The sequence below is a fragment of the Halichoerus grypus genome, chromosome 8 (genome assembly GCF_964656455.1).
Source record: "Halichoerus grypus chromosome 8, mHalGry1.hap1.1, whole genome shotgun sequence".
Taxonomy (NCBI): Eukaryota; Metazoa; Chordata; class Mammalia; order Carnivora; family Phocidae; genus Halichoerus; species Halichoerus grypus.
Window position 1 is genome coordinate 3,977,831 of NC_135719.1, and position 13,053 is coordinate 3,990,883.

Below are 13,053 nucleotides of genomic sequence, written 5' to 3' on the forward strand. Positions count from 1 at the left end.
CCGGAGGCCTGGCACCTGTCCCCGCGGCCCGGCGCAGGGCGGCCTAGCACAGGACTGAGGCGGGGCTTTGAACCGAAGCCGTCCGCGGCCTCCGCCGGCCCCACCCGCTTCCTCGGCCTCGAGCTGCCGGCCTCCCCTCCCTGCGCTGTCCCACCCCAGCGGCGCCACAACAGGATACACATATGGGCCATTTGACAGACCGGAAAACTGAGGCCGGGCCACACGGGCAGTGCCAGAGGCACGCCGAGAACCCTGTCGGCCCGGGGTATTTCTGCCAGTCATTCACAGCAGTTTCTAAAATTAATAAGAAATGCGAAGTATGTGTGTGTCCATACATGGAAACGTCCCTGGGAAATGCGAAACGGACACGGCCCAACCCGAGGGGACACGGCCACGCTCGTCGGTGTGCCTGCGCCCCACACCCTGCCCCCGAGCTGCTCAAGGCCGGGGCATCGCCTCGCTGGCCTCCGTCACCCCGGACAGCGGGCACGGGGTGGGCACGGGGTGGGCACGGCGCGCGCCGCACTTGGTTCCAGAACCGCAGCGCAGGGCCGGGACGGCCGCCCGAGCCCAGCGCCCCCCGCCCCCCGCCCCCGCCCGGCGCGGGGAGCCCCCGCAGACCCCCGGCCCCGGCCCTGCGGCTGGCGGCGCGAGCCCCCTCGGAAGAGCTGCCGGGCGCTCGTGCGGCGCGGAGGCCACTCGGCCGCCCCCCGCCGCCGCCCCCGCCGCGCGCCCACTCACTCGTGCTGGGCCGCCAGGTGGTTGAAGACGTAAGTGACCGGGATGGCCGAGAGGGACAGCACGAAGACCCCGGTGGCCGCAGAGGCACTCATCGCCGCCGCCGCGCCGCTCGCCCTTCAGCGCATCCCGCGCGGCGCCCCGCCCCAGCTTCCGGCAGCGCCCGCGCCCCTCGGCCGTGCCCTTCGGGGCGTCCCGCGCCGCGCCCTCAGCAGCGCCCCCTCGGCGCGCCGGCCCGCAGCCGCCCCGGAGCGCAGCGCCGCCGTGCAGTCCCGAGGAGCGGCGACAGCCCCCGGCCCGGTACAGGTGTCCCCGGGGGGGGGGCGCTGCGGGGAGGCGGCGGCGGCTGGGGGGTGGGTACGGCCGGGAGCTGATCATCGACAACCTGGAGAGGCTCCGGGGCCGAGCTGCGGGCCGGCGGGGGGGCGGGAAGGGCCCCGCGAGATCATCCACGTGGGGAGCCCTAGGCCTGGGGACGGCGGGACAGATGAGCCCGAAACCTCGGATCTCCTCCGCGAGCAGCCAACAGCGGGCAGCCAGCCAGCACAGCTCGGTGCAGAGGACCCGGTGCAAACCCTGGCCGCTCACTCGCTTGCTGACCTTGGTCGAGTTACTTAACTCCTCGGTCTTTTCCCTTGTGTCAAATGGGGACAACGCACGGCAGTGCGTGGTGGGATTAACTGAGCTGGTGTGCATGGATTGCTCACCCTGCACTGCTCGGAACACGGCTGTCTCCTGCAATTCCCATTTGGGGGGATTGAAACTGACCCTGGGAGAAAGGCTATGATTTAAGAGACCGGAGCGCCATTCATTTCCATTCCAGGTAGCGGTCCTGGAGGCCAGGTGACTGCAGGACAGGAGGCACGGGGCCCTACACAGGGAACAAGGACTGGAAGGCAAGCGCTCTGGGCTCAGACCACCGTCAGACAGACGCCCACCGGTTAAAGAGAAGACGGGCTTGACCATGCTGGGGGCGAGGTCTCAAACAGCCCCCTGGGGCTGAGCCTGGATTGGTCTACTGTCCTAGAAAGGGAAGGACAGTGAGTTCAGACAGAGCGGCCCTAGCAACCCAGAGAGGTGAGATGGACTTAGTGTACTAAGCCTTCACCTGCCTGGGAGCTGACGACATCATTCGGCTCGTTTCAGAGGTGAGGAAAATGAGCCACACAGAGGCTGTGACCTACGTGCTCTGGGACCACCCCACTTTTCCCAAGCCAGCTCTCCTAATCCCCTATCTGGGTGCTTCCGGGAGGCTTACGTCTAACTCTGAGGACATAATGATAAAACCTTGGCCCAAATTGTGACACAGCCAAAGTTTTCCCAAGAGATGTCCTTAACCTCTGACCTGGCTGTCACCCTCTTCCACAACTACTCCTAGTCTTCATCACTCTCCTTAAACTCTTCCTCCAGACAACAAATACCTCCTCTGAACCCTTCTCTCCTCCCAGCCCATCCCTGAGGCCAGGCCAGCCCCTCCATCACCACCCAAACCCGGCTGCATGAGTTTTGCCTTCTCTCTCGTATCTTGAACCCCTCTGGCTGCCCTGTGTCCTTCCCCTCAACCTAGGCACACGCACGACTATGTTCTGATGTAGAAATGTGCTCCCTGGGCCAGAGGCTCCTCTCCATATTCTACCTTCTCTCTCTTCTTTCTCATCCATGCTCCCTTTTAATGCCTGTGCTTATGCTGAGAGATCCCAAATTACGGTCCCTTGCGCTGGCCTCTCCCCTCAGCACTGCCACATGGGCATCCCACACACACCTCACAGTCAACGTGGCCAAAATGGACTTCTTCATTTGCCATGAGACCACGCCAGCTTTCTCTCATCTGGTGGCACCACATTCACCTGACTGTCCAACCCAGACACCTGGGAATCCACCTCAGTTCTGGCCAATCCCCAATTCCTCTGGTTACAGTAGTGTTCCCTGTGTTCCTTCCCAAATACTTCTGCACCCCCACTGTCTGTTCCGGTCTGTACCGTCTCCCGTGTCCTACCCCCTCCCTCGTCTCTCTGGTTCTGATCCCACCAACTCTAGAAGACCTCACCTGACCACCCTCCTGGGCCTCCCTCACCCTCTCCATCAAGCCTTGCCTTCTTCACAGCGCTTACACTATCCAAGACTATCTTGCTTACATGTCTGCTTTCTGTTCTGCGTCTCTCTCTCCATTATGATGTAAGCTCCTCGAGGTCAGGAACTTACCCATCTTGTTTATAATTCTATTCCTATCATTTATATTAGCAGAGGAGGTGCTCGAGAAATCTTTGTTCAGTGAACGAATGCTCAGATCATCATTGTCCAATGGAAATATAATGTGAGCCACATGTGCAATCTTAATTATTTTTTTTTTAGGTAAACTCTACACTCAACATGGGGCTCGAACTTAAGACCCCGAGATCAAGAGTCACACGGTGTACCGACTGAGCCAGCCGGGTGCCCCTGTAATCTTAAATTTTCCAGTAGCCACATTACAAAAGTAAAAGGACACAGGTGAAATTAATTTTCATGATATATTCTATTTAAGCCATATGTCTAAAAGATTATTGTTTCAACAAGTCATCAATGTCAAGATATTGAGATATTTTACTTTTTTATACTAAGTCTTGGAAATTTTATGTATTTTACACTTACAGTATATCCTGTTTCAGACTAGTCACATTTCAAGCACTCAACGGCCACACATCGCAAGTGGCATCTATACTGGATTCATGGTTCTAGACTTATTCCTCCTCTCACACCGACCTGGCTCTAGTCGTGCTCTCTGTTAGCTACTGTAAAAATGGGCGTGATAGTAAGTCACTTACAAGCTTTTTCAAATGTCCGCAGAGAGTCTACCATGTTTCCAGCATTGTTCTAAGAAGTGGTCACACAAAGATGAATTATAAACCCATCTTGCCCAAGAAGACCACAATCTGCTGTGAGAAAGGGATATGTAAACAATCTCCATAAAAGGCGTAAAAGATGTGTGTACAGATTGCTGTAGGAACCACCAGTTCTGTCTGGAGGAGTCAAGAAAAGCTGCAGAGAGGAGGTGAGGCTTACGCCCAGACTTGAAGACCAAGTAGAAGCTGGCTGAGCAGACGAGGAAGGGGTGGGGCTTCCAGGCAGTGGAGACAACACTTGTGAAAGGCAGAAGTGGGTGGGCGCATGTCACGTGGTGAACTTCAAGTCATTTGCTCTGGTTGAAAATACCGGGACGTCATGCACCGAGGGGCTGGCAGGAGGTGAAGATGAACAGGTGACCTGGGCCTCGATCTCGGAAGACCTCAAGTGCAAGGAGCATTTAAGATTTACGAGTGGGAGAGCGTACCATCTTCAGAGCCCTGCCTGGCAGCTGGTGTGGACCACAGTTCAGAAAGAGAAGAGACAGGAGGCAGGAAGGCCAACTAGGAAGCTAGGACAATGGTCCAGCAAGAGATGATGAGGACCGGAGCCAAAGCAATGCGAGGGACGAAAGGGGGCACGTGAGAAAGATCTGGATAGGAATCGTATGGGGGGACGTCGGGAGGCGGGGACTGAGCACAGGTTTGGTTTTGGACATGTTGGGTTGTCAGCGTCCATGGGGTTCCCAGGAGGAACTGTCTCATGGGCAACTGGGGATACCAGCCTATGAAACCGAGAGAGACACAGCCTGCAGACACAGATCTGGGGGGTCATGGGCCTGGGGGTGGGGCTGAATATCGAGGAGATGAATTCCCTGTCCCAGGAAGAGGGTGGAGACAGAGAGAATAGTAACAGACACCGCCAGAGAGGGGTTGGTGAGCCCTGACGCCAGCAGAGTAGCCCAAGGGCATCTGAGTGCGATGGCAGAAGCATGCAGTATCCCAACCCCAGGAGCTGTTCCCTCAGAGTCTGCAAGAGACCAAAGGCCCAAGGCAAAGCTTTGGGTGCTGTGATATACATATTGGCGATTTTATGATTTTCTTGATAACAATTTCTCTTAATCTGAAAATATGAGTGGTCAGAACACTTGTAGTCGAGGAGCCTGTTTGATAGGAACCCTCCCCAGAAACCTGCACAAACCCAGTGAAAATAATCTCATTCCACAACAGTACTGTACTGTGTAGACTCCAACGTGTAGTTAACCCTTGAACAACGCCGGGGGTGGGGGTGGGGTAGCCCCGCCCCCCATGAAGTAAAAAATCTGTGCATATAACTTTTCACCCCCCCGAAATGTAATACTGATAGCCTACTATTGACCAATAACATAAACAGTTGATTAATGCATATTTTGTATGTTATATGTATTCTACACTGTTTTCTTTTTCTTTTTTTTTTAAGATTTTATTTATTTATTTGACAAAGAGAGACACAGCGAAAGAGGGAACACAAGCAGGGGGAGTGGGAGAGGGAGAAGCGGGCTTCCCGCGGAGCAGGGAGCCTGCTGGCGATGAGGGGCTCGATCCCAGGACCCCGGGATCATGACCTGAGCCGAAGGCAGATGCTTAACGACTGAGCCACCCGGGCACCCCATCTACACTGTTTTCTTATAATAAAGTAAGCTAGGGAAAAGAAAATGTTAAGAAAATCATAAGGAAGAGAAAATACATTTATAGAACTGGGCTGTGTTTATCAAAAAAGAAATCTACGTATAAGTGGATCCATGTAGTCCAAACCCGTGTTGTTCAAGGGTCAAGGGTATTTCTATTAATATTATCTCTTTTAACCTTCACAGCAGCTTCTCTGAAGAATAGAGAGAGCCCTTTATGGATGGAGAAACTGAGGCTCAAAGAGGCGGCATGACTTGCCCAAGGTCAAAAGGCTAAGAGAGAGGGTGAACCTGAATTCAGTCACTATACCCATGAATATATACCCAGTGACTGAGTCTAAGTCACTACACCCATGATGCCACAGCTAACCAAGCACCGTGTTGGATGCCTTAGAAATGGCGGATGGACACACGACAGATTTAGCCAGTTGCCTCCTTGCTTGGGAAGCTGAGGTCTGGAGTTCTATTCCATGCCGATGAGTAAGTATTAAATTCCCATCTTGAAAAAGAGTTGGATATGACTTAAAAGGTATTCGGACAATAAAGTAGTTTGGTTTTTTTAGTTTGTTGTGGGTTTGTTTATGTGTATGCTTTTTAGGAGCATCAATCTTGCAAGCCATGAAGACTAACATCGTAGGTATGGAATTTGACTCGAAGCTTCCTGGAAGCAAGCAAAAATAGACCCATGGAGATACGTACCATTCTCTGGTGCGTCACATTGATTCAGAATAATTGACAGATCAGGAATTCAACTGAAGCAGCCCTCACCGTGCCCATTTCTGCCACGGAGGGGAAGTGAAAGCAGAACACGAGGGAACTTGGTCCCTAGGAACTAAGAAAGGATGTCGTGGGCAGGGGCTGAGGGTAGCACAGAATAACTCTTCTAAAAGAGTAAAGTAGAAGGCAGCCCATAGGTCTGCTGGCCCCCAGTCCCAGAGCTCTTGCTCTTTACATGCTTCAGTTTTGCCCTTTGTAATCCTTCCCGTAAAAGTTGTGTTTATGTTTTTATGAAAGGCTGCACACTCTAGATGAATGTGCAAGGGGTAATCAAACTGATTTGTGGGGTGGATAGGGACAGGACAAATAACCTGAGCGTGACCAGGTAAGTCTGCTGTGCCTTAGTGGGTAGATCACTAGGATCCTGTCCAGAGAAGGCACCAGACAGTGATGAGGCCCCTCAGAGAAACACTAAGTGACTCTCAACACTAAGTCACACTAAACCCTAGATTTCTCTTTGGTAACCATGAGTGCCCTGACAAGGGCTGCAGTTAGTGATGTGGATATTTTGGGGTGACGACAGCTGTCTGTCCAGCACCTAGAGCTGATGCCCAATAAATGTTAACTGAAGAGAAAAAGGGGAGAGGAAGAAGGGAAGGTGGGGCTTAAAAAAAAAAGGAGGTGAAGAGCTAGAGGGAGAGGGAAGGACAAAAGTCTGTAGGAAAGTGATAAGAAAATAAAATGAAAGGAGAGATGAAGTTAGGATACAAAGTGTTCGTCAAAAGGTCTGGAGCAGTTGCCAGATGAGGTCTGTACGATGGCCCTGGGTTTCCTAGCAACCAAAGCAAGGAGGGAAACATAACATTCACAGTATCCATAGGATAAAAACAGATCAGTTGTTCAGAAGAACTCTTCAATGGCTCCTCTTAAAGGGAACACTGTGTCATACTTTGTCCTTAGCAACATTCCTACAATAAATATAGACTCAAATTCTGAACAGTTGTCCTTTAGTACATCCTCCGTGCAGGTGATTGGCATGGCGCCGAGACCCACTCAGTACACTCAAGGAGCCAAAAAGAATTTCACACAGATAAGCAACTCTCTGAAGGTTTGGCGTGGTGCCAAGATACAGTTTATGTTTGGAGGCAGAGTTGGGGAATACCTTCCTGACAGGCACCCCATTGCTCCCAGGGCAGACATCACCCGTGATCACTGACCTCTCTCCCACAGAGATTGAGCATCACCTCACAGACCTTCTCAACACACCAGCAGGCTCTTCTCACCTGCCCAACCTGAATCCATCTCCAGCTCGGATCAAAGGCGATGCAGAAATACCCTTCAGGCAATGCTCCAGGAATATCATCTCATATGATAATCTTTCCATCAGACGAGGCAATAGGGAATTTGACATCATAGGGGCTGGCAAGAAAGAAGAAATAGTCTACGTTGTTAAGTAAGAACAGAACATTATGGTTGGACAGGCAAACGGGGGGCAAGTGGACATTCCCGCGTGAAAGGGCTGAGCACTTGGACAAGGCCTAAATCCAAACCCAAGGTTGCTGTGGTATTCAGACTGCTTCTGAGGGATAACAAAAAGACCTCGTATGCTAGGGTTTGGGTTGGACAGAAGTGATTGGAGAGGAGGGAGAGGGGCTTCCTAGACAGTCACTCCTCCACTCTAGATGCCTTTTGAACCTCTGATCCAAGAGGTGACATAATAAGTAACATAGAATAATTAACATAATTAACTGGCCAATAAATGAATATATGTGTGTGTATATATATATATATATATATATATATATATATATATATTTGGGGGGGACACTTGGGTGGCTTCGTCAGTTAAGCATCTGCCTTCAGCTTAGGTCAGTCCCGGGTCAGGCTCCCTGCACAGTGGGGACTTTGCTTCTCCTTCTCCCTCTGCCCTTCCTCCCCAACTCGTGCTGTCTCTCTCTCAAATAAATAAAATCTTTAAAATCTTTCTTTCTTTCTTATTTATTTATTTATTTGAGAGAGGGACGGGCAGGGGCAGAGGGAGAGAATCCCAAGCAGATGCCGTACTGATTGCAGAGCCTGACACAGGGCTCCGTCTCATGACCCTGAGATCAGGACCCCAGCTGAAACCAAGACTTGGAGGTTCAACCGACTGTGCCGCCCACGTGTCCCAATAACTATATTTTTTTAAGAAAGAAGAAATAATCCAGTGCTTGAAACAGGAAAGGGTACTCCTGGTTGACCAGAAATTTGAAAGATACCCAGAAGATTGTGGTGGCTTTAGCTTTGGTGGCCCCATGAGCCACACTTGCCACTGTTCATGCCCAGTGGTGGGTCCCTAGCACCTGGACTCTGGACTTGGCATGTGGCTGGCTTGCTTTGGCCAATGGGACCTTAGAGAGCATTATTGAATCAGAGCTTACACGTTAGAACGTGTCCTCTGGGGATACTGTCTTGGACCCCAGCCACCATGCAGTGAGGAGGCCCAAGCAGCCACGTGGAGAGGCGGACATGGGAAAAAAACCAAGGGCCCTAGCTGACAGCCTGAGCTGAGATCCCAGCCAGTAGCCAGCACCCACATGGAAGAAGGTTGGTTCAGACTCCCTTACCCTCCCAACATCAACACCCCATGAAGCAAAACAACTGCATGGTCAGGCCACAGAATCAGAAAAAAATAACACATTTTTGGGGTTTTCAGCACTGAAGTTTGGGGTGGTTGGTCATGCAACAGCGGACAACTGAAAACAGAAAGCAGAGATGGAGGTGGGAGGGGCAGCACTGAAGACGGCTCAGTCAGTCGGTCCTTCTCCGTCTCCCGGCAAGAACCTGGAGTAGCCAGAAGCAAGGGTGTTCACATGCAGCATTACTCAGGAGCCTGCTCTCCGGAGAAGGTGCGCAGTCTGCCTCGAGAATGTCTGAGGCAGGTTGTAGGGCCCAGGAATGAAACCGAACCCGCTGGGACAACTGTGAGAGTCTCTAGCTTGACTACTTGCCTCTTGTCCTGGTACCTGAAAAGATTTCTATATTCTGGAACTCCATGGGCATAGACCCCTCGGACGGCTCCGTCAGCCAAGGGAGAGGCCGCACGGGGGCCAACAAATCTGCAAAGGCACTCACGAAAGCCACGCATGCTAATTCACATAGCCCTTCAGTCATGTCTATAAACAGAAAAAAACAAGGTTGCTAAATATGTTAGGAAAATCTGTAGCATGGAATAGGAGGCTCAAGTTGAACCAATAGAAAAACTGACCTTGGAAGATACAGAAGCAATTTAGGAAAGAAGAGAGGACTTTATAAAAATTGCAGTTAATATCCTTAGAGAAACTTGAGGTGTGTTAGCTGAGAAAGGAGAAGGAGTGGCCATCAGAAGGGAACAGAGAACAAGAGAAAGTTCTTGGAAATTAAAAATGGGATTGCAACAGGAAAATTTCAGTTGATGGGCTGAATAATAATTTGGATGCAGCTAAAGGCCAAGCAGTTAATCTAGAATCAGAGAATCTTAAAGAATGTAGAGCAAGAAAAATAAAGAGGCAGACAGTATAAGAGTGTGGAGAAGAACCCAAGAGGTCCAGCATCAGTCTAATTAGGAAAGAATAGAGAAAGTAGGGAGAGAAAATAACCAGAGAAGGAACAATAATATTTTCTTAAGCTCAAGAAATACATGAGTATTCAAGACTGAGAAAGCCCACTAAACAAAATTAAAGAAAAAAGACTAAACTCTCGGGGCGCCTGGGTGGCTCAGTCGTTGAGCGTCTGCCTTCGGCTCAGGTCATGATCCCAGGGTCCTGGGATCGAGCCCCACGTCGGGCTCCCTGCTCCACGGGAAGCCTGCTTCTCCCTCCCCCACTCCCCCTGCTTGTGTTCCCTCTCTCGCTGTGTCTCTCTCTGTCAAATAAATAAATAAATAAAATAAAATCTTTAAAAAAAAAAAAAAAAGACTAAACTCTCCCCACTAAGCTTTACCAACCTCCCTTACCCTGATCTACTCATTCCCTTTTCCCAGAGCACTTTCCACCTGCTAGCATGCTATACAACTTTCTTATCCATTATGCATATAGTCTATGACCTGGCTCTCCCCGTTAAATTGTGAGCTCCAGGGGGACAAGAATCTTTGCCTGATTTGTTCCTTGTTCGGTGAAGCCTGGCACCTGCCATCTAGTAGGCATGAGTAAATATTTGTTTTGAATTGAGTTAAAATCTAGATAGACAAATCCTGGTAAAATTTCGTAATTCCAAATATAAACAGGAAATCCTAGAATCTTTGGGATTTCCTACAAAAGGACGAGAAACAGAACTGTCATCTAACATTAACAACAGTGGAGCCTGGAAAACAAGCAAGTTGCTCCAGTCTGCATTCTGAGAAACACTGTCCTAATCCATGGCTGGAGACAGACGACACCTGCAAACCTAAATCAGACATCGGGAAGAGGTGTGATTGATCATCAGAGGAATCCGACGAGAAAGTCAGTCATTTCGCCCAGAACATGCTGGTAGCAGAAATTCAGATCTCAAACAGGGGTATAGAATGGCTATAGTTTTACAAGGGAGCGTTTCCCCCCCTACTCTGAGTTCAAGCCACAACACATAAGCTTCATTTTTAACTCTTCTATGATGGGAAATGTTTTGCTGTTTCACCCTTTTATCACAAGATATATCTCCTTAAAGGTCCCAGCTGTCTTCAAGGATGTCAGTTTCAACCTTCTGAATCCAGTGAATTCAAAGCCAGGCCTCCCAGCCTAGTATAGGCATAAAAACCAAGTTTCCAGGTTATTGAAATGACAACTTCCCTAGAGCGGCAAGCACCTTATCACTCACAGACTCCAGGCCCCTGAATTTGGTTTCCTCTTAGCCTCTGGGGCTTTCACTTACGTTTGTGCGGGTCTGGCCATGTGCTTAAGTGATTCTGTTATACGAGTTATATGTGAGTATTTTCAGGTGTTTTTTAGTGGGAGGGTTTGCAGACGATTTGGTCCGGATAGCTCAGGACTTTAACTTGAAAAAATTAAACTATCAAGTAACAGGTGCCCCCCAAAAAGGGCGTTTTCAGAAATGCAAGTTCTCAAAAAATCAACCTTCTTTAAGCTTTTTCTCAGAAAGCTACGGGAGAACGTGTTCCACTCATACAGGGAAGTGTCCAACGCAGAGGAGGACGTGGGATTCAGAAACAGAAGCTCCAGCCCATGAATGGGGCCAAGGGGTCCCCGGGATGAGGGGTAGCGGCTTTGTAGCCTGGAGAACAAGCAGCTCAGCTTAGGGCAGGAGGAAGACAACTCCAGGAGAGCCGTCTCTAGAAAATGATGGAATTGTTTTGTGTGAAGGCACTTAGAGAGCAGAAACAACAGAGTTTGAAGGTGAAGTAGTGAGAGGAAGTCGAAACTAAGCACACCGTCTCATTTCCCCATAGTAGAAAGTCAATAAATAACATCGAAACCTGAAAAAATCACGTAACAGTGTCAACGTGTTACTTGGAAATATGCGAGCAAAAGGAAGCATTGGAGGATGTTGCCTTTGGAGACAGAAATCAAGGGTGGGAAAGTAGGGTAAGGGACTCCTGCCTTCATATCAAGCCTTATAAGTCTACTTTCATTCAATACGCATATAACTTTGATAAAAATAAATAAGTAAGTAGAATGGGTATGATAGCATAAGACACAACATTCATTTCATTGTTGAGTTTTGCAGCAAGATCCAAGACAGGTATCTCTGCGTAAGTGTTCAAGAGATTACTCAGTTTTCCAAAGGCAGCTCTCAATCCTTTGATGTTTGGATCACCATCTTCGAGGCACGCATCACGTCTTCATCTTTGCCACTTTGTTCTTCATTTTGTTAATTGGTTTTATGATCAAATTCTCATTTGCGAATAAGCCCTTCTCCAACATCGCTTTCATCAACTTTATGTAATTCCACAACCCAACAATCCAGGAGAGGCAGACTGACTGCTAGGAATAAAAGCCATTGATTCGATGGGCAGAAATAGACTTTGAGGCTAATCCAGTGGGGACCATTTTTTCACACTGACCCAGTTCATTAGTGAACATGCTGAAGGGTTGATGAGTTTTGCCACTTTAAGTAAACTCAAACTGTGGGGTCTTGAATAATGAATACTCCATAAGAATTCTGTTTGTGGTAAAAAACTGACTGTCCTAACAATCACGTTCACGGCTCACTCATTGGTTCACCACCTGCTTGACGTCCAGAGTGGAAGAAGCTGGCCTACAGGCGGGCAGCAGAAAGGAGAAGGGGAAAGGAAAGATCAATAAGGACTACACAAGCTCTACATTTTACAACCAGCTCCAAGCCCTGGCGAGCTAGATGAATGCCTATGCAAAGGACTAAATGTGAAACGCATTCATTCGATACACGTTTATTTATTGAGTGAATACAGTGTGCTCCACACTGTCGTAGGGCACTGTGGTTATAAAAATGGAAAGTCTGAACAGGTTACCAACCCATTCACAACCTACAGGGGACTCAGCCCTGTAAGCCAATGATCACAAAGTTGTACTTGAGAAGGACAAAAATAATAAGGTTCAAAGGCGTATAAGGGAGGGAGTGATTAATTTAGCCAGGAATGCAGGCAAGTCGGAGAAGCCTTCTCAGGGGAAGTGATCTCTGAAGGACCAGGGCAGAGAAAGCATCTCAGAAAGAAGTTCCCTAGAATATATGGAACAGAGACTAAAACACCATAGCACAATCTAGGAACTACCAGCCTCCCTGGGGGTGGGGAAGAGGAGAATTAGGGACAATTTTAAGCTGGAGAGGGACATGTTCTGTTTGGCTATTTTAGAAGTTTACCCTGAGAGATGTGCAGAGATCGAGGTGAGGGGAGGAAACGGGGGGCAAAGGGAGGAGAGGAGAAGTAATCGAAGCCAAAAACAAAGGGGTCTGGAATCAGGGCAGATAGGGTGACAGTAGAAAGGAGAAGCTAATTAGGACTCGAATCCTCAGAGCTTATGGCTACTTGGATGTGAAGGGCAGGGACCAGAGGAGAATTTAGGAATGGCAGCTGGATGGGGAGAAGCAAAGGGACAGGGAACTCTGAGGCTAAGACATAGTGAAACCTATTGGGGTTCTCCTCTAAGGCTCGAAGATGGTCCTCCTCCCTGGTGCTT

At 49.5% G+C, this 13,053-nt stretch overlaps 1 protein-coding gene and 1 long non-coding RNA gene across 6 annotated transcripts in view; one reads left to right on the forward strand and one right to left on the reverse strand.

Moving 5' to 3' along the window:
- TM6SF1 (transmembrane 6 superfamily member 1) overlaps window positions 1-929 on the reverse strand; it is a 29,510-nt gene extending 28,581 nt beyond the window's left edge. Inside the window, exon 1 of one of the 5 annotated variants that reach the window (XM_036067124.2) lies at window positions 742-924. In XM_036067124.2, the coding sequence (XP_035923017.1) occupies window positions 742-833 (92 nt within the window). In that variant the 5' untranslated portion in view covers window positions 834-924. Of the gene's footprint in view, window positions 1-741 lie in introns of all 5 variants that reach the window. The other 4 variants (XM_036067122.2, XM_036067128.2, XM_036067126.2 and 1 more) reach the window with 4 other exon arrangements.
- Window positions 930-1,475: 546 nt separating this feature from the next.
- Window positions 1,476-7,881, forward strand: LOC118519582 (uncharacterized). Its single transcript, XR_013450087.1, has 4 exons — window positions 1,476-1,886; window positions 3,091-3,228; window positions 5,414-5,707; window positions 7,175-7,881. It is a non-coding gene; the product is annotated as an uncharacterized LOC118519582 (long non-coding RNA).
- The last annotated feature ends 5,172 nt before the right edge of the window (window positions 7,882-13,053 follow it).